The sequence below is a fragment of the Hesperophylax consimilis genome, chromosome 9 (assembly GCF_061612785.1).
Source record: "Hesperophylax consimilis isolate HC1 chromosome 9, BYU_Hcon_1.0, whole genome shotgun sequence".
NCBI classification, from domain to species: Eukaryota; Metazoa; Arthropoda; class Insecta; order Trichoptera; family Limnephilidae; genus Hesperophylax; species Hesperophylax consimilis.
In genome coordinates, this window is record NC_142844.1 from 22,693,386 (window position 1) to 22,719,481 (window position 26,096).

General features: G+C 36.5%; 2 protein-coding genes across 3 annotated transcripts in view; one reads left to right on the forward strand and one right to left on the reverse strand.

Moving 5' to 3' along the window:
• The window catches only part of ds (dachsous cadherin-related 1), a 364,082-nt gene extending 345,773 nt beyond the window's left edge, over nucleotides 1-18,309 (forward strand). The window contains exons 16-17 of the mRNA XM_089635790.1: nucleotides 13,010-13,304; nucleotides 14,469-18,309. Coding sequence (XP_089491916.1) covers nucleotides 13,010-13,304; nucleotides 14,469-17,151 — 2,978 coding nt within the window. The 3' untranslated portion in view covers nucleotides 17,152-18,309. The remainder of the gene's footprint in view (nucleotides 1-13,009; nucleotides 13,305-14,468) is intronic.
• A 3,874-nt stretch (nucleotides 18,310-22,183) lies between these two features.
• Eaat2 (Excitatory amino acid transporter 2) overlaps nucleotides 22,184-26,096 on the reverse strand; it is a 40,811-nt gene continuing 36,898 nt past the window's right edge. For both annotated transcript variants that reach the window (XM_089635365.1, XM_089635364.1), the window contains one exon: nucleotides 22,184-23,985. In XM_089635365.1, the coding sequence (XP_089491491.1) occupies nucleotides 23,839-23,985 (147 nt within the window). In that variant the 3' untranslated portion in view covers nucleotides 22,184-23,838. The remainder of the gene's footprint in view (nucleotides 23,986-26,096) is intronic.

Genomic DNA, 26,096 nt, shown 5'->3' on the forward strand with positions numbered 1-26,096 from the left:
TTTTCGCGCGGTTCCTAATTCTCGTCCCCCAGTCAACAGGCTAATGTATTTCTCGTTTATACTTTGATTGCAGGGAAAAATATTTGTCTCATACAATATTAAATCTTGCAGTTATCCCATAACAATGCAGTTTTTGATAGAGTTGCCACAGGTAAAACTTGTTTAGGTACTTATGACAGAAAAAAATATAATTGTCAAACATGTCATCTGGAATAAATCGTTGACCTAAAAACTATAGAATTAGTTGGCTTAAATGCTTTCACTTATTCCGGACAAGCTCGGATAGAATGTTGAATTTGTTTCGGATGTAATTTGCATAAATAATTTTATATTCATGTTTACTTTGATAGTAAATCTCAATCGTTTAAAAGATCTGGCTAATTGGGAAACTGGCCTCATTTTAGTGCAATGCTTATTATTTTCCTAAACGTAATTAAAGTAATGTTTTGCTATCAATCACAAGCAAATGTGCTTTTAATATGTAGCTTGAACGTGTTCTTAGATGCAAGCCATCCAGCACTCTTCGGAATCACCAAATATACTTTCTCGCGTATGTAACATTTTCATACTAGCATATTAATCCGACTACATAAATAGTCATTCGAATTCGCCACAACTCTTCCTACCCCACGGTCCTTTTTTAAACCCTCGAGTTATTTAGGAGTCGATGTCTTTATGGGAGCCCTCCGTTCCACACAAGGCTGATCCTTTAAGAAAACAATCGTCTGATCCATCCTTGTTTGTCGATCTAGCCCCGGGCCGCCCGCTCAGCTACAAGGCAAATTTAAATCCTGCTCCTTATAAATAAGTTGGCTAAAATGTTAAGTTATTTGGCTTTCGGCGAGCCATTGGTCCGCCGCGCCGCATCTGCGTTAACTGTGCGAGTGTGGTGTGGTGCAGTGTCCAGTATCAAGCGGGTCCAGTGTCAGCGACTCGTGGGATGCTGCAACAAGCCAGCCAAAGACAACCTATGGAATTAAATAACTGAGATACCGATAAACAAAGTCAAGGGTCCGCTTACCAGTCGTATTTCGCATTTCAGTCCCGATTTTCTATTCTCAAGCTATTCTGATTGCTGTGGGAATCGTTGAATCGTAAATGTATTGCACACAGAAAATTTGGACAATCAATCGTTTTTGAATGGCATTTGATTGAAATTACAACTTCATCGTTCCTCTCAAATTCAAGTTTGTATAATTTACCCGATGTTGGGAGCAATCAATTTGTTACACCCTTAATAAATTGTTTAGTTGTCCGTTTTTCGTCGAATTATAATGGAGCCACCCTGGCGATAGCATCGCCCCGTATTTCAGTCATCAGGTGGAGCGCCATGGTTGTAAGTTATAAGTGAGGATACGGTGATGCGGTGATGCAGTGATGCGGCTTACGGCATACGGCAAATGCATGATGCAGCCACGGTCATGGGACAATATTCTTCAACCCCGAAACGATCGGCGAAAAAAATACTTCTCGTTTTCCATTTTGCCTTTTTCATATCTGCGATCTCTTCTCTTTCCGCGATGACGCGCTTTTTAAACATCGCTAAACTCGACCGGTTCCCGTTTGAGTTACAATGGCGTACCGAAATTCAATTTGGTCAGGAAAGGTCCGCCCCTCCCCCCCTCCCACCTCTAGCCTCGCTCATCCCGCTCCCGCTCCCGCTCCCGCTTCCCGCTCCTGCCGCTCCTCCCGGCCACGCTGTCCGAATCAGTCTCTTTATCTTTGTGGTGTCAATTCCAGTTTGGAAAGCGGGGACAACATGTCTACTAAAAACCAGTTTTATAAAGCCCCTTCGCCCAAATTATAAAATCGTCCAATTTTGTTTGTTCTTTTGGTGTGTTGAAATGTTTACTTTTTATTCGCTTTGTTTTTCATTTATTTTTTTCGTGTATTTCGGGTGATCATTTGAAACGCCTGGGGAGTACGCTAATGCAGCTACACAAGACACGATCCCAAAGGTTGTCAGTGACAGTCCTGTGTTCTGTATGCTCCCAGTCTCTCAGAGTGCCGGCAACTCTGCAACCTGCAACCCGCAACTCTGCCAACTCTACGTCCAATGGACTATAAAGCAACCAACCACTAAGCGAATGAACAGAGTGGTGCTGATTGCGCAGCGGGTCTGACAAATAGGATCCCCGGAGATTATTTCTCCATTAACTGCGGACCGTTTCAGAAGAAAACATCGTGTGTAAAAATTATGCTAATGGTGACAATGTTACAGGCTACGGGCTGATAAATGAATCCCTCCGCGGTTCTCAACCTTTTCACACGGTAGCAGACAGCAGCCACTTAAGCAGTGAATCATATTCGTTGGCATTTGTACCTACCTAATAATTTCATATTATTCAAATAATTAAAACTCACATAACATGAAATCCTCAACATGGGAGATCCCAGTGAGGATATCATTAATTAAACTTGTTACAAAAAGAAAGATATTTATTTTTATTATTGTATTAGCGCGGACCCGTGAAAAATTACGAGATATTATAGTTAAAAGATTTGTGAAGCTGAACAAGACACCTTATGGCGCAAATATATACGCAGCATTATATTCATAATAATCGGACAAAAAATTAGCACAGCGTATGAAAAGGATAGCCATTCAAAGAATATGTGTGTACGATTGAAATAGCATATAAAGTATGTCCACTGGACTTAGTTCAGTAAAACCACTCTATTCACTCTATTCACCCGTCGTGTGGTGAAGCTAAATTTTCACCGTGCGCCAGCTGATTCTATTTTCGTAATAAGTTACCTGTTTTTTGCAAAATTATGTTTTTGTAAATTATACTGTCTCACCAAAAAATTTGTTCATATATATATTTTTTTTCTTCATAAAAGTTGTATCTTATAATCTACCATGGGTTTTTCCCAATAATAGCTAATTACATGCAGATAAATGATTTTTTAACCATGCCTACATGTTAATTCATATAAGCATCTGTCAAGCCATAAAAAATAAATATCTACACATTTCGAATAAATAATTGATCATGAATAATTTTTTTTAGTAGGTACCTACTTTATCCCTTGTTTGATATGATAAGTAGTTCCAGTAAGAGTTTCAATTTTGAAATAAAAGTTCATTGAACTTGAATAATGTTACGCGTTACGCAGGAATATTTCACATTACTAACACACATACCCATATCACCGACAGCGACAGCCGAAATTAGTATGTTTAGTAGTATGGTTCCAAAAATTCACAAAGGAGTTAATGGAATGCCGCAGCCCTAAGTACCTGTACCAATGTATGTTCCTTATCAAAGGTATAAAGCCATCTTCGTAGGGTCTATTAAACAAAGCAATCAATCAAGGGGGGATGTTTTTTCAAAATTGTTAAAAAAAATACTCTACGTAAATTATTAGTTATTTCTGAAGATCATATTGATCTCTTTTCGCATGGAGAATTGGACATGAGTTGGGACCTCTATCCACTGGACGATGCAAGCAAGCGAGTGTTTATTAAAAAATAAAACATCAATTTAATGTGTTAAGCGGCTTAGGTCGTATGGGTTTAAGGCCATACTTTCAGAGCTTATTTTAACAGCCAGGCACTTTGTTCATGTCGGATTCAATACATTAATATTAAATCAAATTAGCTGTGATTCTATTCATAATTTACCGCCTTTGCGGAATTTCGATCCATTGATGATTCGTGTGATGTTTATTAACAGTTTAATTTAATTCAATTAACGAAAGTTTCTTGTTAGTTTTTTTTATAATTTGAATGCGACCTATATACCTACTCCATCACGAAAGTTCACTGACGAAAATGAAGAACTACACAGGGATTACTTTCTAGTTTCACAACACGAAGTCAAGATATTCTTTTTCAAAATTGAAATGCAAATCATTATGCGATTATTACAATAATGAATAACAACTGATTTTTTATGTTGGAATACAAAATCATATTCCAAGTAAACCTTGGTTCCACGGCAAGAAAAAATCCAAAACATTTATATCCTGTATCTCGAGAATGAGAATTGGTCATTGCTCCATTGCATCCCATTTGTTTAAAATCCGGGTCCTAGATAGTCCACTCTGCCAGTGCGGCATGGAAAATGAGACTCTTGATCACGTTTTCTTTAATTGTAAAAATCATTCATCTTTCAAAGGCATTTATCGTTTACTTATAAAAATCACCCACCAATCTCCCCTTAGTATTCCTTATTTACTTTCTCTCAACAATTCTCGCATTTCCTCAGTTCTATACAAGTTCATAGACTTGAATGACTTCAATATTTGAGATTTCCTATTCCCGTATAGATTTCCCATAAAATTATAACCATCTCCCTTAACTTTAACGGCACATAGCACTCTCTTAAGGGTGAATTGCCTAATACAAAAAAACAACTGATTTTTTAAACATATTTATATGAATGCCTCGGTGCACGTTTGTGCTGAGGTGTTCAAGAAAAACAACTACAAAAACATAGATACCAACAGTAGGTAGTACCTACGTACTTAATTCATTCGCACTCTACAACAATGTGCGCTATCCTATTTTAATTTTATTTTAGTTACTACATTTAAGTTTACAAATTACTAATTATGACTTATTTAGGTCAATGTGGTTCTTACAATCTGTTTTGAATTTATTAATTTATGTAATTCTTGTGGATTCCAGCAGCTCATTATAATCCTTTTGAAGCGTAATATTAACTGTTTTGCATTGGTTTTGGCTTTGTCCTTTTTGGTATTCTGTCTAATTGCACGTCCTTGTGTTATGTCTGTGAATGTCCTTGCTGTACCTACATTGTCTTATTTGAAAATTATTCGTCATAGTTATAATAAGTAGTTAAATATATGGTACGTTGCGTTGGGGTGAGACCGTGTGATTTTTTTATGAGATGAACATCTGTCTACTTTGGATTTTTTTATTCAGCATCTACGGTGACCCCGCAAAGGATTTAATTGTATTATGTTATCTTTAGCTCTTAATAATGCTAGCATTTTTTATTTATCAAGTTAAAGACAGTAAAACACCTAAAAACTACGAAAATTTGTGAGTCAATTCTAAAATCGAATATATCTAATATTTTAATTGTTTACCTATACAACAAAAACAGGCCATTTATAATGTTAGTATACCGGTCTTCCTCCTTGTCGGGTAAGATGGACGTAGTGTTTCTCAAAGCCTTTTGGAAATAAGGTTTGAAGAATATTTTTTTAAATTCCGACATAATTTTTTCCTGTTTAGACGCACCCTTATTAGGGTATTTCGCAAACCTACATGTTATTACATGTAGGTTTGCGAAATTTCAATTGTTCATTTCGGAGTTATTTTACCGCCTGTCTTTTCTGTTGATTTAATTGCTGGACATTACTTACTATAAAAAATTAAAATACGAAAATTTTTAGGTCGGGCAAAAGCACGCGATTTTCGGCAAAGAGCCGCGTGGGCATTCAAGTTAATTTACGCGCGAAATCGAGATATTTGACAGTTATTTTTAGCCATTTTCGAAAGGAAGGATACGATAGCTTATCTGGATCTGTAGATATTTACGATGGAGTAACATCGGATATTTCACAATGTAACGAGAAAGTAGGTGGGCAACAATAACATTTGGCTGTCATCAGTTGTTTTGTTTTGCTCTATCTAAAATTAATTTTTTACCATTCTTTTTTGTTTTCTGGCAAAAAAAAAGTGTAGTGTGTTGTGCCTTGAGGTTTCTTCTCCCTCCTGATCTTCCAGGAGTCACTTTTCGCTGCTGATTTCCAGATATTTATAAACTTTTTTACTTCTGTCATTTTTCATACTATTATTGTAGTTGTTTACTGTTGTGAATAATGGAGGAAGATTTCCCTCCTGGACCCCCTACAAAGCCCCCAGATCCCTCTCCAGACCCCCCAGACGGGGAAAATGTAGAAATTTCTGACAGTGATTCTGTCATCTTGACTTCTACCAAAAAAAGGAAATTTACTCCTTCTTCCCCAATAAAACTTGACTCGCCTTCGACTTCACTGTCCCCACCAGAACTTTCTCAACTTCCTCCAACAAACTTTTATTCTCCTCATTCCCGTGGCCCATTCATAGCATACGCCCAAAAAACTGAGCAAGGAAAAACCATCCACCCTCTTGAATTTGGCAAATTCCTATCAAATAGCAAGAATCTTTCAATCAAACCTGGAGGTGTAAAAGCCGAGGGTCGCTTCCGAATCTCCGTCGAATTCCTCTCAGGGCCAGCTGCCAACAGTTTCATCAAAAATATCTTCATTTCATCTAATTCAAAGTTCAAGGCATATATCCCTACTTTCAATGTCACTCGCATGGGCCTGGTCAGAGGTATCTCGACCGATCTGTCCATCGAAGAAATTCTGTCTTCACTTTCAACCCCCCAACACATTGGCAATCCCATAAAAGCCAGGAGGCTAAATTACAAGGACTCCTCTGAGGGTATAATTACCTGGAAGCCCTCCCAATCTGTTGTTATCACCTTTGAAGGTCAATCTCTTCCCTCCCATATATATTTATTCTTCAACTCATTACCAGTTGAAATGTATACATATCCCACCACTCAATGTTTCAATTGCTGCCGTTTTGGTCATACCAAAGCTGCATGCAGATCTCAACCCAGATGTTTTAAATGTGGAGAAAACCACGCAGCTGACCAATGTCCTTCTTCCTCCTCACCTAAATGTTTTAACTGCTCAGGCTCACATACAGCTATCAACACATCTTGCCCAGAACAATCTCGCCAAAAAAATATTAAAATATCTATGGCCTCTCAGAACTTGTCTTTTCTGCAGGCTTCTAAATTATTCCCGCCTGTCAAAAAATCATTTGCTGAGGCTTTATCCAGCAACTCCTCATCCAACCCTCTTCCCTCCACTACAACAACTTCTTCTCGTTCAACTAAATTCACATACAAAAACGCTATCTCTAAACCGGCTCCTGGATACGATCAGCAACAACACAACTCACTGCTCTTAAATCCCAATGGTTCACCTCTTTCAAATGCCACAAATGGGTGTGCAAATAATTATAATCCGTCCTCAATGAACTCTCTTAAACTTTCTGAAAAACTCTCCCAAGACAATTCTTCATTTATCCAAACTCTTATTATTCTTCTAATTGACCTTATTTCTTCTCAAACTAATCTACCGTCCAACGCTGCTACTATTATTTCCACATTAAAATCATTTATTCAAAATGGCTCTTCAGGATGTCAGAATACTTCAGTGGAATAGCCGAAGTGCTATTTCTAACAAATCTGATCTCCTTAACCTATTAAATTCCAACTTTATTTCTTTGGCTGCTATCTCGGAGACTTGGTTTACTCCATCCACCCACTTTAATGTGGGAGGGTATTCCTGTCTCCGCGACGATCGCCCGGAAGGTTCGGGCGGCGGTGCTGCCCTTTTTATTAAAAAATCCATATCATTTTCCCCAATAAATAATATCAAACCCCCCAATGCTGACTTCCAAATGGTTGCAGCTAAAATAAAGGACACATCCTTTATTTCAGTCTATCTTCCCCCAACAGCCCACTTCAATAAACAAACTTGGTTGCAAATTGTAAGTCAACTAAGCCCTCCTTTCTTTATATTAGGCGATTTTAATGCCCATTCCCCCGTCTGGGGTTCTGCTTTCTCCGACCGAGATGGTCGAAGTGTGATGGATTTCCTAGATCAATCCAACCTTTTCCTTTTGAATGACGGATCTCCTACTAGGATCTCACGCCCCAGCACAAACCCCAGTGCAGTGGATCTCTCGATATGTTCTACTAGTCTGGCTTCTCTCTCCTCGTGGGTGGTGTCCCCCGACCCTTGCTCCAGTGATCATTTCCCGATCATCATTACTTATCAAACTTCTTTCCAATCGGACAAGTCTCATATTTCGACAAAGATTAAAACGAAACACACCAAATGGGATGAATTTAACTCTCATATGGACAAGTTCCTACTAAATTCACCCGCCACCGATATATTTTCCGTCAAAGATGATTATAATAACTTCAAATCAATGCTCATAACTGCAATAAATAAATCAAATCCTCCCCCTAAAACTAAATCTCTCAAAAAACTCCCTCCAACTCCCTGGTGGGATGAGGAATGTTCCAAAGTAGTAAGAATTCGGAAAGCTAAATCTCTTTCCTATCGTTACAATATGACTATGGAGAACTATCTTATATACAAAAACGCTGAATCCAATGCCAAAAGGGTATTGAGGTCAAAAAAAAGATCCGGGTGGTACAACTTTTGCAGTTCAGTATCTCCGAACACTCCAATTTCGGAAGTTTGGTCTATGATCCGAAGATTTCGATCCTCCTTCAGTTCACCATCTCCTCGAGCGTCCCATTCTAAATGGATAGATGAATTCTTGGACAAAATTGCCCCCCCTTCTGTTCCTAACTTAGATGAAATAACGCCCATCTATAATACTCCCATGTCTAATCATTGGCTAGACTCTCCATTCACCTTAATTGAGCTAAAAAATGGTTTATCAACAGTCAAGGACTCATCTCCAGGCAGAGATGGTATACCTTACAGCATAATCAAAAATAGTAATGATAATGTTCTAAATCACTTCTTAAGCATCTTAAATAAAATCTTCCAGACTGGTATAATGCCTGATGACTGGAGTTGTCAAATAATCATCCCTATTTTAAAAACAAACAAATCTCCAAATTTTGGATCCAACTACAGGCCAATCGCTCTTTCATCCACCCTCAGTAAACTTTATGAAAAATTAATTAAAAACCGATTAGAATTTTTTGTCGAGAGTAAACAGCTTCTCTCTCCATCTCAATTTGGATTTAGGAAAAAAAAATCCACTCAGGATAACCTTGCCATCATCAGCACTGATATTAATTTATCAATTTCTAAACAGGAAGTTTGTCTTGCCGTCTTTATAGATATAGAAGGCGCCTTTGACAATGTTTCCATCCCAATCCTGAAAAAAAAACTTCTAGGCCTTGGCCTTCCCCCCATGTTTGTCCAATCAATTATTAATCTATTTCTAGATAGAAAAATTTTCATTGAACTTCCAGATATTTCTCCTCAAAGTAGGTCTATTTGGAAGGGTTTACCACAAGGCGATGTATTGTCCCCCTTACTGTATAATATATACACATATGATATGCATGTCACTATTCCCCCACAAATAAAAATTATCGAGTTCGCAGATGACATAGCTTTCTTCTTATCATCCAAAATCATCCCTCTTGCCGTCAAATATCTTAACGAAGCCATGAATGCCCTTTGCACATGGCTCACGTTACATGGTCTTGAACTTTCAATCCAAAAGACTCAGTGTGTCACCTTCTCAAACCGCCATAAAAACCCCCCCGTTCAAATTTTATTTAAAAATTCTCCAATCTCCAACGCTTCTGAAGTAAAATTTTTGGGAGTAACATTTGATAGGAAACTTAAATGGTCTTCCCATATTAATAATTTAGTTACTAAATGCGAAAAAAATTTAAATATCATCAGATCATTATCTGGCGTTTGGTGGGGAGCTCACCCTACTTGCATTAAGTTGCTTTACAATGCACTTATTCGAAGCCATCTCGACTATGCCTGCCCACTTTTTAGTACTGCCTCAAAAAATGTACTTAATAAATTAGACAAAATTCAATCTAAATCTTTGCGAATAATAACTGGAGCGATGCAATCGTCACCCATCAATTCCCTTCAAGTAGAATGTTCTGATCCTCCTCTTTATTTAAGGCGTCAACTATTTGCTGACAAATTTGTTCTTAAATGTTTAAATTCTAAATGTCATCAGGTTATCCCCAGCGTCTCTTTGTTCATTGACTCAAACCATTCATCTACAATCAGAGCTTCAACTAAACCTATTCCTGACATCTGTAAAAATTTTAAGTCTCTCTCAGAGCTCCACATCATCCAAAATGATCTACTTCCCTTATACAAACTAAAATATAGTCACGTCACCCTATCCCCAACAATATTAGAAGGGATCGGAATCTTTAAAAGTCATTCCAATCTCCCGGCCCGAACTGTCAATAATATGTTCAATGACATTATTTTATCTAAATGGCCCAACTTTTCTCTTTTATTTACTGATGGATCCAAATCTCCCGACTCTCCTAACTGTGGTATAGGTATTAACGTTTACCACAATAATTCTAATGATAGAATATTTCATTCAATTTCAAATCAATTTTCAATATTTTCAGCTGAGTGCATTGCAATAATAGAATCTCTCAAATATATAATCAAAAATAATTTTGAACATTCCCTCGTTCTCTCTGACTCTCTCAGTTCCCTCCAAAAACTTAAATCCAGTCCTCTTCTTCATCCTGATGATCATTTTGTATGCCTTATTCGAGTGATGATAGCATCCATTCAAAGCTCTGGTAAATCTGTAACTCTGATTTGGATTCCTGGACATGTTGGTATCATGGGTAATGATATTGCGGATGCCTTGGCAAAACAAGGAGCGTCCAACCCTGTTGTTACCCTCGTAAACCACATTCCCTTATCTGACATTTTTTCCATCATCAAAGAAAGATCCCGCAATGTTTGGTCAGAGTATTGGCACATTGCTAGTCAATCCAAGGGAGCCTGCTATGCCTCAATACAAAGGACTATTCCATCAAAACCGTGGTTTCAGCAATTCCCTCATTTTTCCAAAAAAGAAATTTCTTCACTCATTCGAATGAGGATCGGTCATTGTTCCGTTCCTTCCCATCTTTTTAAAATTCACGTCCTTGACTCCCCAGATTGTACATTCTGTGGTCTAGAAGTGGGAACTTTAGATCACATATTTTTTGGTTGTCCCTCTCTAAACAAATATCCTCTCTTCTATCAAGCCTTAACTAAAATTGCCTCCCCTCCATTCAACATTTCATCTCTTTTAAGTCTGAACTCGACTCCAATTTTCATTATAATTTTGAAATTTGCCTATTTAAATAAAATTAATATTTAAATTCACCTTTCAATACACCTTTCTCAATAATTTTAAATGATGGCCAAGAACACCCTTGAAGGGTGAAAGCCAGAAATAATGGAAAAAAAAAAAAACGAGAAAGTAGAATTGTTTTAAAAACTCACCACAAAACCTTTGGCTGCTTCAAGAGACTGAAGAAGGTGAAGGCGAAGCTTAATACCAAATCACTATTTTGATTCATCTTTATAACGAATTGGTGTACATCAGAGATGTGCAAAATGGGTACCCAAAACCATTCGAAATGCAAAATGGAAATGGGTCAAAACTTTTCCATTTGAAATGCAAAATGCAAAATGGTTTTTAGAAAAGCATTTCAAATGCAAAATACCTATTTTCAAAATGCATTGAAAATGCAAAATGGTTTCTCAGGTCAAACAATTAAAATAATTATAGAATTTTTAAACAATTTTGTCATTTAATAATGGACATCAATGTAGAACAAACATATTACATGATGGTAAATCCAAAAACACCACGACTACAGATTATGAAACCACAAAAAATTTGCGCGGGACTAATTTTGCCAACGTAAAAACATAGAAACTGCTATCTAACATTTAATATTACAGCGTCATGGCCATGTTCAGTATTTAAATCATTATTTTTTGTAATGGTATCACTCAATTGCCAGGGCTCCTACCAGGGAGCAACTTGACAAATGTAAATTATCTCTCATAGCGAGGTTGAGGACCGACTGATATTTGGGGCTTATGAAAAAAATATGAGTGGAGAAAGTAGGAAGAATGTTGCAAAAAAGCATTTAAAATGGAAAATGCATTGAGAAAAGCATTTAAAATGCAAAATGGTTTTTAGAAAAGCATTTAAAATGCAAAATGGAAAATACCCATTTTGCATTTTGCATTTCCATTTGAAATGGATTTATTTGAAATAAAGCACATCTCTGGTGTACATTATGAATACAAAAATATACTTTAGATACATTGAAGGTTTTCCTATCGCTTCGCTTGAGTAGAATACAAATAAAAAAATAAATTACTCAATAAATAATATAAATACAAACTACTAAAAAAATATTTTTTCAATACAAATCTATGAACGCATAAAGGAAACAACTTTAAAAAATACAGTATTATAGCTAAGATTATCTGTGACAGTTTCACTCGTTTAACTTTTTTGCGTTCTTATAAAATTATTTACAAAATAAATAAAAAACAGTTATTTGCTTGAAATCGAACGTTTCTAGACTCCGTTTGTCAAAGCGATTTTAATGCCTATTATCTACGATATAATATAAGGTATACCAAGAATATACACATTTTTGGCTTGTAGCTTCCTCAAGCACAATAGCGCTACTTTAAACATGGACTTTTTAGGTCCATGCCTTTTAGTAATTGGCGCATATTATGTTGCCAGGGTTCGGCAAATCGCATTTTTCGGTCTCTCCCCATAACCGGATTTACCCCAACGCACTTTAACAATATCGATCAAATCCAAACATATAGTTTTCCTCTCCAAAAAGATATAACTTTCATTAGCCTATAAGTTTTAACTAAAATACATTGCATATGAAAATAAAGACAGTAAAATAAATTTTGTTATGTAGGTATTCACGAATTACATCATAAATAGATTTTCATAGCAAGCAATTCACACGCTAATCTTTATGCTGCGTACAAAGGAACGAAGCAATCGCAAACAGCACGACACACCGCTTGCGGTTGCTTTGTTTCTTTTCCGTAATTGTGTGGTTTCGCTGGCGGAAATTTTGTCCAGTTTATGCGCACCCTTAAGCGTCAGCTACACTACTCGCTTCGACGCTTCGACGAAGTCATCGACGAAGTTAGCCGAAGTTCGAAGTGCGTGCCCACACTCGTGCAACTTCGCGAGTAACTTAGTCCAGTCCTTTGACTCGGGCGCATTTACCGACAACAATCAGAAGTCGGGCGAAGCGAAGCGAAGTTGCCCGAAGCGAAGTGATGTTCGTGCCCACACTATCGTATTCGGTCAACTTCGATCAACTTCGCGAGTAGTGTAGCTGGGCTTTTACACTTTGCAACTATTGTAGATTGTACTATCGTGTTTATTGACGATTATTAATGTTCGTGTTCTTTTCAATCATTGTAGAAGGTGAAGTGGGAATCGAAGTCGAGATCCTCCGCGTCAACGCCACGGATGCCGACGAGGGGGAAAATGCCGCCATTACCTACTCCCTGATTGGAGCTCCTCGCGGCGTGCGAATCGTTCCCGCCACGGGTGTCGTGCTCGCCAACCGGAGCGCGCTGGCGGCACGTGCAGACCTGCGGATAGCCATACGCGCGCAAGATGGCGGCAATCCTCCCCGGCACGCTGTGGCAGCGCTGAGAGTGCGCGCGCGTGCTGCCGGACAGGCAAAACCGCACTTTGCTAAAGACGATTACAGGTAAATAATACTTTAAAATAAATGTTTGGAGTAGGTACCTATTTGATTTTTATTAGCATTTTGTTCTACGGTTTGAATTGTCTAAAATGTGCAGCCCACAACACTACATCCTTCTAAAGATACTTTCTTTAGAAGATAATTCTAACAGAATGCATCCAGTCTGTTATGATTTATTTTTATTTTCGGAATAACTTTATTTTATGTGACAGCTCACAAGAGCGCCCCAGTCAGTACGTTGTAAAGGTAGGGGAACTATATCGCCAGGGAAGTGTTGTTAGGCCGGTTGAGGTAGGGGCTGTAGAGAGGTATTTAGTAATACGGATCTTGAAGAGGCCAGGATTATATGAAGGAGGAAAACAGAAGCCGGTAGCTTGTACCACATATGAGCCGACTTGCACAAAAGTGAGGCTAAGAACAGCCCGTTCTCATGAAGCCAACATCAACTGTGAACGGGTGTTCCGCTCATCTCCGTTGAGTTTCACATTAGTGCACCGGAATCAATACTGGTAGCTCGTTAGAGTAGGCTCCATTAAAATACCTGTAGACTCAGCGTGCCCACGTTGCGTACAGCACAATGCACAGGCATTAGAGATGGCAATCGGTCTGTTAATAATAGATTGTCTATTAGACGGAACGCCCTTCTTTGCACATAATCAAGTAGGTTTATCAAGTATTGAGGGGCTCCAGCTCAGAGGTGGCTCCCGAATTCAATTGTTGGGTGTATTTGATATTTGTATGGGGTTAGCAGCAGGTAGGTTGAAGAATATGCTAGCCCTATACAAGATGCCCAGTTTCTTGGAAACCAGATTTACTCGGCCTTCTATAGAGCGCCGATACTTGATCTGGTCTGATAAAAAATTCATGTTTAATTCCTAGATGTGACCGAAACTTTTCTGATTTCACTGTTTCTCATATTTTGTCATTTGAAATTCGTTAATATTGTCTCCAATGATTGTTATGAAATTGATCATATTTATTGCCAATTTCGTATAGTAAAACCTACTTGATTTTTGTACCTGCACCACAGTCATGTACCTACAATGATTTACTTTCCATTGTCAAAAAATTACTGCCCACAGTTCTAGAACCACTTTGGTTGAAGATATTTTAGAATGCATGACAATGTAGTATTTTGTGAAATTAATTAAATTTTTCTATTTTCAGAGTGAACCTACCAGAAAACACGCAGAAAGGCAAAACGTTTCTGAGGATTGGTTCAATACGCACCGAACTGGACAAGAGTGAAGTGGACTTCTCAATCCTCAGTGGCAACGATGATGGAGTCTTTGAGGTGACCAACCCTGATGGAGCTCTCATTTTAGTCAAGTCCCTGGACAGGGAAATGCAAGATACCTATTTGCTGAGGATCAACGCCAATGAAAAGGGAAACTCACCAGGGAATGACGACAGCACTTCTTCCATTAACGTCCATATCAACATTGAAGATAGCAATGATAATGCTCCTGTATTTACTACTGCTGATTATGAATACACAATCAGTGAAGGCACCCCTGTGGGAAGTTCTATCGTTCAAGTCTCGGCTACTGATGCAGATATCTCCGGAAGCCCAAACTCTGAAGTTTCATTTGACATAACATCTGGAAACGATGAAGGTTTCTTTAAAATTGAGAAATCGTCTGGCATGGTGAGTGTCAACAACTCATTGGAATACGATAATGGCGTCAGTGAATACTTTCTAGTTCTACGGGCCTGTGATAATGGAATCCCTAAGTTGTGTACGTTAAATAATTTACAAATAACCCTAACTGACGAAAATGACAATGCGCCAAAATTTCCAGTTTCCGAGTATTTTGAATTCGTTGGAGAAAATGAACCAGTAGGAACAACTGTATTTACTGCCAGAGCAACAGATCTTGATAAGGGTGTTTTCGGAATGCTCAACTATTCAATTTCTTCTTCTGCATCTAATGGGTATACAAATAGTGATGAGTCTTGGAAACTCTTCAGGATAGATCCTCTTACAGGACAAGTAAACACAAATGCAATATTTGATTATGAAACCAGAAACCGTTACGCATTTACGTTAAAAGCTAGCGATGCTGGTGGTAAATCAGCCAGTGTAAGAGTGCGAATTGAAATTGAAAGTCGAGATGAGTTTCATCCTCAGTTTACTGAAAGAACCTACCGGTTCACTCTAGCTACACCAAAATCTGGGGCACTCCCAGTTGGATATATCGTGGGCCATGTTACCGCTACGGATAGAGATAAAGGAGCTGATGGAAGAGTTGTCTACCAGCTAACAACTCAACATCCCTACTTTAAAATGAACAGAACTACAGGTGCAGTAATTATCAAAAAGAAGCTGGATAATGCAGCAGCCACATTAGAAGCTGGAAGAGATATCAGCTTAGTTGTCACAGCAAGTTCTGGTCGTCAAGGATCATTGACAAACATGACTGTGGTGGAAATAGCTCTCGACCCATTAGCAGATCCTAATACCAACTTGGTCGGAGGTAGCTCTAAGAAAACTGCAGTAGCTGCCACTGCTGGGGGTCTAGCAGATTGGGCACTGGGTTTACTTATAGCACTTATCCTGGTTGTAGCATCATTCGCAGCCATTTTCTTGTTTCTTCATATGAGAAGTAGACGCCACAAGAAAGTAAACAAGCCTGGACTCAGCTCTGATACTGTAGGAACCTCAAATAGTTATGTTGACCCAAGTGCTTTCGATACTATACCAATCAGAGGTGGAAGTACAGTTTCCAGCACAGGACAATTTGCACCTCCAAAGTATGATGAAATTCCTCCATATGGACCTCACACGGCCAGCTCCAATTCTGGTGCAGCAACAACTTCAGAATTATCTGGCTCAGAACAATCAGGCTCAAGTGGAAGAGGTTCAGCAGAAGATGGAGAGGATGGAGAAGATGAAGAAATCCGTATGATCAATGAAGGACCCTTGCAAAGGGATTCTGGAATTCATAGACAAACTGACGACGTAGACGATGACAATCTATCAGATGTATCTGTACATAATACTCAAGAATATTTAGCCCGATTAGGAATAGTTGATACGGCCACCACAGGTGGGGCATCCACATCTTCAAGAAGATGTTCAGAAAGTGTTGGGGTGGGTAGTGCCAAAGACGCTCTTTTACACCATTCGGGTGTTCCCTTAGACCCTCTTCATATGTTTGATGAAGATGCCGCTAATGAAAATGATATAACTAATTTAATTTACGCTAAACTAAATGATGTGGCGGGAAGTGATAGAGGAAGTAGCACCGGGGAAGTGGGAGCAGCAGTTGAACGAGCCATGGTGTTGGGGGCTTTCGGTGTACCAACCGGAGACCCAAATGTTGGGCCTCCGACACAAGGACCTTCTATGAATGGAAGCTTAAGCTCAATAGTGCATTCTGAAGAAGAGCTGACGGGTAGTTATAATTGGGATTACCTCCTAGACTGGGGACCGCAGTATCAGCCCCTAGCGCATGTATTCTCTGAAATAGCTAGATTAAAAGACGACACAGCATCTGTGCAAAGTGGGAATAGTGGAACGTCGAGTGCCAAAGGGAAAGCTCCCGGTCATCCAGGGGTTAAAGGAGCTCCCCCTCCTCTCCTGACAAGTGTGGCCCCCAGGAGCATCCCAGCCCCCGCCTTGTCTGGGAGAGCGGGAGCCCTACTGCTGCCGAGATCTCCCATTAGTCATGACACCACTCCTGGAGGGTTCTCCACCTCTTCAGCGATGTCGCCATCATTTTCCCCGTCGTTATCACCATTAGCCACAAGATCCCCGTCCATATCGCCCATGGTTCCACCGGGGTTGCATCACGCCAGAGGACATAAACCCCATCACACATTACAAGATACGACATTACGAATATAGACTGTGTGTAACTAGTAACAAATTAACTAATTCGCAATGGTGCAAAACATTGATTTTGTATTATTTAAATTTGTACATAATATTATAAATGCCGTTGTAGTATTATCAAATAAATTAATGTGTATATTGAAAACAAGTGCGCAGTGGATACTCCTTTAGTTAGTTAATGTAACGAATCTGTGAATATTAACAAATAAAGTGATCTGTGAATGTAAATATGTTTATTCCTAGGTTAGTAATATTACGTCGCGCATTGTTGTTAATAGTTACTTTAGTAGACTTAACTCAAAAGACTGCCATTTTTTTGTAAAGTGTATCGATAATCTTCCCAGTGATCGTATTTAGATATGTGAAACTTTTGTACAATTTTATAAGAAATTATTATACAGCGTGGACAGTTTAAATTATATTTATTGTAAAACAAAGATTATGATATGTAACTCGAAATAAATTACTCAAAATAATTTTATATTCTGATCAAAAATTCATCACCTTTTAAATAAATACATTGTAATTCTTTACTTGTGAAAAGAAAAAACTACCGAGACATCAATTAGGATCCATAAAATTTCATACCCAAAAATTAGTCTATTTTCATTGGACAATATTTTTATTTTAATTTGTTCTTGCTAATCTAAAAAAATGTGCATCATTTAATCAGCAATTTATTATCTTTTGTTTTCAAAACTAGGAACTTGTGTTTCTGTTTTATGGATCTTATATTGACTTGTTGGAAATTTTGTTTAAACAAATTATATTGAATTTGTTCTTTTGTTGAACTTTTGCATGACACACTTATATGTCCCTTACGCTTCTGATATTTAATAATAAATGATTAAGAAATGTTGCCATCATGTAATATTGTATACAATCATTTTGGATTCATGCGAAATGAACAAATAATATTTCAAATCTCGATCAGTAGTTGTTGTACCATACGCCATAGTTGGAATATCAATATTATTGAAAATAAAACTACTTTATTGTACAAATTTATTTCTTCTGTAGTTTTTTACAGATAGAAATAGGAAATAAAATAAATGAATTGAAAAATAAATAATTTTGTATTATTCATAGATATTTAATTTTCTATTTTTATTCAATCAGGGCACAAGGTGTAAAAGTAAGTATCGGTCTGTCCACCTCAGTTCACAATGTTTGAAACGACGACGAACTGTCAAACTCGAATGTGAAGAGCAAATTTCAAAAATAAAGTGAGTATCTTGGTGTTGGCACAGTGTTCTTAAATGTTTACTAGGAACCATAGGAACTGTCAAACTCGAAGGTGAAGAGCAAATTTCAAAAACCAAGGAGAGTAGCTTGGTGTTGCCACAGTGTTGATGTATGTTTACTACGAACTGTCAAACTGAAATGTGAAGAGCAAATAATTTAAATAAACAAAGTAGCTTGGTGTTGCAATAGTAATGAAAAAAAAATTGATGTATTTTACATTAATTTACTGCGCTAAAATAATCTTCATTGGCTTTTTTCTATATAAGTTGTCCAACGTGACTCAAATTTTGGCCGAACTGAAGATGTAAAAATTTTGAACAACACTGATCTAAAGTATTCAAATGTGATCACTAAATATGGATTTAAAATAAATTTATATAAAATCAGGATTGACGAAGAAAGTTGGTAGACAGCTCAGTATAATAATTTGATAATTTATTGTTCAATTCTAGGTATGAAACTCACCACCGTACAACGTAATAACAATAATTTATTAATTTAACAAATATTGGAAAAGTTAGACTTCATTCTGAAACTAGAGATGAAGTAGCGTTTGGTCAAATAATTAGATTAAAAACACTGTAAGTAAGATACATAATACTATTGGTGTTTAGAGTTTTTGTTATGCTGAATATTTATTTGAGGAAGACAACAAAAAGAAAAACTTTCTTTGGATTATTTTCCAAGTGTTTTTAAAATGAAGATTTTGGTAACAGATAGGGCTCATGAACTGTACATTAATTGTAACTTTATCCCTCCTTCACAGTGCAATCATATTTACTTATGAAATAAATATATAGATACTTATGAAGTATAAGGAGGTGTAGTAGGTTTTATCCAGGGTTTCAAAAAGCAAAGTACCATGTACTAAGAACTTAGAAAAAATAGTATTATCCAATGGAAGTTCCCTTCTATCGTTGCATTTCGACATACAAAAAAAAAAGTTTTTACCAGATATTTTTAATTTTTAATTGACACCACACAAGTCAAGATAAAAATTGAGAACTAGATCATATTTTAATTGACATTTTTCAGACCTCAAAACATTTTTATTGAATAAAAATAAAAATTTCTACATTCAAAACACATCAATAACCATTCTTCCGCGAAAGGAATTTAAAGAAACTGTTTCAGTAAGGTATTTAGTTTCGATATTTAATTAAATTACAGGACAGATTAAATTTGTTTAACCGCTGCACCGTTACATACACACACTTGTGCGCGAACCAACCGTGCCCTCAAGAGTTATGCGTAATAATATGTGTGTTCATTTTCATAAGAATTACACAAAAGTGACGCACATTATCGTTATCGTATAAACATCAGGAACACATGACTACTGACAAAGAAAAAGATTTTAATGGTTTAGGTAGTGGTTTGTAGCATTCTTTGTGATGATGTAAATAGAATCACCATTGATAAAATAATTAAGAATTGAATTACGACTTAAAACGATTTTAACTGTGTTTAGTCGTCATACCAGAATCATTAGCCTTTCTCTCCCTTCCTTATGTCATCACTATTCCTCAATGTTATTAGGGATGCTATAGTCCCACTGGCTCCAGTCAGAACTTTAACTTTTTCAAATGGTATAAAAGTTTGTTTAGGGTACAAAAGTATTAAAACTTGTATAAAACAGTCTATGCTGTGTTATTAAATATCTTTTTGTAGATATAATAGTGAATTGGATTTACTTATAAAATGTCGCCGCTGCGCTTGCAAGGCCAGTGAGTTTTACCAAATTTTACATTTTAATCAAAAACTTCCCACTTTTTTTATTCAAATTCACTGTTATTCAGATATACTTTTGTTATAAGTTTTAATATGTTTTAGTTAAAATGATTTTTTGTTGCACATAGTCGTATTTGAATGCGCCTTATTTTCACATAGCATTTAAAAAAAAAGACAGATATTTTAATTGATAAGGGATAAGATTGTTTAAATATTTATGTCAAGTATTTATAAACACAAATATTTTTACCCTTAAAAAGATTTATTTCCGTCAGTAATCGATGAAAAAAAATTGGTCACAAAAACATTATTATTAGGTAGTGGAATATGCTCTTAGTATCGCCCTGATGAAAAATGACAATTCAGAAGTATCTTTAGCTGTGTTTGGTGACCAAATCTGAATATCCGGGTACTCTTATCTCCTTCTCCTCCCCACTCACAACACCCTCACAGCATACCCCAATTGGGGATGCCATAGTCACACTTGCTCTTGACGGTTGAGAGCGGTTAGGAGTCTTGTGGGGATGGCAGTTCTTATCCAAATAACTATTTAAATATGGCTGGTTGGTTTTGTTTTTTTCCTAGCTTACCTCATTTTGATGATGTTGAGTAATGTTATAAATATAGGAGGCACATACGGTTTCTCCAGTGCAGAGTGAACACTGTCCACTTCTGTCATCATGGGTGTTTTCTGGACATCCGGAAATCTGTCCGTTTTGTAAAAAAAAATTTGTTTTCTAAGTTTTGGTAAGGGGCGAAAAATATTACCACTGAACATAGTGGCTGTACAATGTACATGGCAGGTTACAAAGGTGTAGAATTTCTTGATTCTATATATCTGGTTATTTTTAAATAAGTATTGTGCGTTAATCTTATGCACTTAGCCATTAATTTTTTTGGAATTTTTGGTGAAAAAAACTTTGGCTGAAATCTGGAACATATCTCTTTTTGCAAGCGCAGCGCCGATATTTAGATGATAATTAAAGTATTATGTGTAGAGGTAAAAATGTAATAATCCCCCCGTCTGATCGTTTTATATAAAGCTAGTAAGAAAATATTGTTAAACTAAACACATCTATGTCATACTTACACTTTTTCACAACTTTCATGGCAAAGGGACTTCATTTCTGAACTGCTTTAATTCTTTCTCAGTCAATTCCATGCATCTCTACCATACACCATGACAAATGTCAGTACTGCGTTTGGATTGAAAACCTCCCTTCTATTCATATTTCCAATTGTTACTATATTCACCAGTATCATTATTGGCCCTTAGCGACTCTCATATTGTTAAATCCCAATACACACCTTTAATACTGAGTATTTTAAATGTAATCAAATCATGCATAAAGTACAACAATTTATCACATTTATTTTTATTATGAACCAGCGCAGACCCATGAAAAATCACAGATAGCCTTAATTCTCGACAAATCAGTTTCAATTTTTAAAAAGGCAATTGTTAAAAATATTATACTATAGGTAGGTACTCTATCGCTTGTCTGAATTCTCTAAATAAACACCTAAAATTTTGAAAATGTAACTTATTGAAAGCAAAAATTATACATTGATCCGGAGTTACAGATAACCGAAATTATTATTTTGGATAAATTTTTTTTTACGATAATTACCTTGACTATGAAGTAGGTATATTATTTTACTTCTTGTAGGTATACATTAAAAAGGGAGACTGAAGAATTCATAAATTACTGATTTCTATTCAAGCATTTTATAAGTGAAAATAAAATACTTTTTTACCTAAACTTTTCTCACAATAATACTGGACACGCCTTATGTTCTTCATATCTTCAATCTATCTGGAAATCTGCTTCCTTACAGGAGGCAAACATTCTGCAGATATTTTTTCACAACAGTTTATTCATTAGGATAATTTATGGCGCAGTAATGAATATAGCTACTGCATACTCAGGTACCTACACTTACTCAAATGTTTACTTGCGGTAAGTTACAGATTTTCAGATAGACGCTTTACAAAGTATTTTGTTTATTCCACATTAATCAGTTTTTTTTTATTAAAACATTACAAAAATATGTTTCTTTCATCTAAATTCATTAATATCATTATTCTAAATATTACATTACTTTTATATTAATACTATATTAACAATGATTAAGTTTTACTGCATTTTTTTGGATAGGTTCTTTAATAATACAACAGACAAAATGTTAATACTAAAATAGTCTAGTGATATAATTCCATAGACATATGAATATTAGTAGACCTGCCCTAAGTGATTAAAAGTGTATTATTCCCCACTCCCCATACCGGTTCCATTGGAGCCGGCTAGGCTCGCGTATGGCTTCCCGTGAATCTTGAGAATGTGACGTCATCATTCTTGTTCGAACTAGCGTCGAGCTATGGTCGAGGCATTTTATGAAATAACACGGCAAAATAGTGGCTTGTGATATGAAAACTTGTACAAATAGATGTGAAAAAGAGAATAAACCCAATTGTCGTATTACATTCCATATGTAAGCATCATTTTAAGCTTATTCACGTCGTATAATATGAATCAGTTGTAGAAACATATACTATCACATCGAGCCAACATTGGTCGAATGTAGCGATTCTCAAGTGTGCGCATCGTTGTTACTGGGAAGTAAATTATGAACACTTATAAAAGTGTCTTAACTAAATACGTAAACAAAATATTCGACTCTGAAAATAGAAGAAATTTTTTTTTGTCACCTTTAACTTCTAGTCTATATATTCATATGTCTGTGTATAATTCATATTATTGTGGGATGTTTAAGTTATCTTAAAAACTATTCAATATTGTACAGGGAATCCATCATGGCTCAAATAATAACACTTCTTTTCACAGAAAACCAAAGTCGATTTACAAATTGTTTATTATGAAATATCTTGGGTTCATCATTACTTATTTCAGTTTTTTGGTGATATTCCCCTTGAGTTATGGTGTATGTGATGGATTTATAGATATGGGTTTCAACCACTGACGTCATAGTATACTTACCTCACTATACAACAATTCTTACTTTGGCAATTACGATTACGGTTATCCATATAGTAATCGCGGGATTAAGGGCACCCGCGGACGAGACTTTAGTCACGGTGACAAATGGAATTTATTCTAAAATTCATACAAATTCAAAAAATGTCTCCCTATTGTAGCGTCGGTCATGTGTACACCTCCATATACGGTAATGGATTTTTATGCAGTCGCAATGCAACTCTAGCTGCAGCAGCTGGTCCAGTTTCTTCACCACCTAGGATTCTTGCTGCAGAGTCTCCATCTTCAATATTCATGTCACCTGTTCCTGTTCTGCATTTTACTTAACTTAACTTCACTCTATTTTTGTAATATGTATATTTTTTGTAAAACCTGCATCAGCTGTAAAGCGCCCCTGAGGTGATATTTCACAAAAGCGACGCTATACAAACTGTCCAGTAAATTAATTAATTAACAGCCGAGACTAAAGTCTCCTGTCTGCGGGTGCTCTAATGATACAATTATTGCTTAAATAATTTACACATATTGATAAAGGCTTTCAATTTTTAAAGAGTATTGCGGTTACTATACGCTTGTACCTCCGATTATGATGCATTAGATTCTTATTGCATCATCCATGCATTATGCTGCAAACATACAAAACTATATTCTAAATATTTTAATACTGCTAGCTTAGTGATATCATTTTTCTATAGTGACGAATAAAAAGGAAACACTGACATTTTATTCAGATTTTCTTTACTCCATTTGTGAAAGGTTCTTGGGAATGTAAACTCATTTCAACGGTGACAGTATCTGGACTAGGAGCGTCCTTAACTTCACAACCTCCTTCGATATCTGAGTTCACCCGCAGTAGTTGCCCACTGACTTCATCCTGAAAGAGAAAAGATTTATTATGCATCATCAAAATCATTACCATTTCAAATGTATGAACTCAGATTATGATATTAGAGTAGAAAGAGGCAGGGAATGTAGAATATTCATCTAATATGAAATCAAATTCAATGCAGCAACATCTCTCATAGATGTGCAAAACTACTATAATACGAAATATTATTCAGGAACCAGTTGGTAAAAGCGTAAATCTATTCAAAAACTGTCATAATATATATAATTTTATAGTTTTGCAGAAATACTGATGTGATTTAATATACATATATTATATATTATTAAAATATTTCTTTTCAGGAAATCAATGTTATTATTTCTCTCTCTCTCAGATGATTTTATCAAGATTTTCAAAAATAATAATAGGACCTTGGAGGAATAATATCAAATACCCCTTGATATTAATAAGACCTCCAACTTCTAACATATCCCATACATTCCCAATCCTGTCTGATTACGTCTAAAAGGGATCCAAATGATAATCTAGTCTCCTTCAACGGAAGCAATCTTCCGAACAGGCCTTCCATTGATATGCTTGGTGTAACTATAAGTGACCAGCTCAGGTACGGGGGCTCCATCGAAGCCAGAGTAAAGTTGGCCTCTCAGAAGCTGGGCGTACTGTACAGGGCCCGCAGATACTTTAATAGTACACAACTGCTCACCCTGTACAAATCGCAAGTGCGCCCTACTGTCGAATTTGGCAGCCATCTCTGGTCTGGAGCCCCAAAATTCCTGAAAAAAACCCTTGACTCTGTGCAGAAACGGGCGGTCCGTTTGATAGATTCCCCAATCTTAACAAACGGACTGCAATCTTTAGAGCACAGGCGTCAGGTAGGTATGCTGTCCTTGTTCTATCGGTATTACAATGGAAGATGCTCTGAGGAACTAGCGTCATTGATCCCTTCGGCACCGGTGCGTAGTCGGGATACACGCCAAACGCGCGCCCAACATTTGTACACAGTTGACACTTGTCACATGAGAACGGGTCGCTTCTACGATTCGTTCTTAAGTTCAACAGCTCGGCTGTGGAACGAACTGCCGGCCTCTGTGTTTCCTCCCTCCTACAACATGGGACTCTTCAAGACCCATGTTCACTCCTTCCTCTCCACAAAAAGACCCTCCACACAGCATCCCCAAAGATGACATAGGCCCTGAGGGAAATTATTTTCTTCAGGGCCTCCTGTGTGGAGTAAATATAAAAAAAAAAAAATTCTGATGGCACAATAGTTAAATTAATTATTTTCTATTCAAAGTGGCACCATGTTACACTAGAACCTCCATAGTGCACCATGGTTTTCCTGTCAAATATTTTAATGAATTTTATGTGAAATATATTCTTTATTTTACGTTAATAAATTATAGAAATCAGAAAAAATTAAAATTACGTAACCCATGTATGATCTTACTGCTCATATATAAAAAAATGTGAAAGCAGCTATTTACTTTGTCAATGAATCCACCTAGATTTCGTTGCTTATCCCATATTTCTAGGTGCAAAAATAAAGAAATTTTAAATTTTAAGCTATCGCTCAAAACGATTTTGCAAACTTGCCGTAGTATGCCAAAAATCGCTCGAGCGAATATAATTGTGAGAAATTATTTACAATTTCTTATTTTGTGGATGTAACCTTTTATGTAAGGAAGAACACTTGTTTGCTAGGATTTAACAAACTAATATTGTATATTTCACCGACTATTCTGTCAACGTTTTTTGGCATCCTGAAAAATGACTTGGAATATTTTTGTTTTTTGGAATTACACACTTTGTGGGTCATTTTTATTTAATTATTTGTTGAAAGTAATCATTTCTGACATGGTAGGAAACTAAGTACCTAATCAAAAAAAATAGACTTACCATAAATTTATATACCTATTCAGTAACCAAGTAGGTACTGAACAATAAATATTTTGTAGGTAATCAGGTAAGAACTACTGATGAAATGAATTTGTTTCAATCTCTAGAATGTTCTAGAGACCTAATATTAATATTTTCCAAAAATCTTGACCTAATATGGTTACCAAAGTTTTCGTGTCTGAATAATCTATCTTCTATTTATTTATCTATATAAATGTTTGTTTGTTCAAAATCTTAAATCT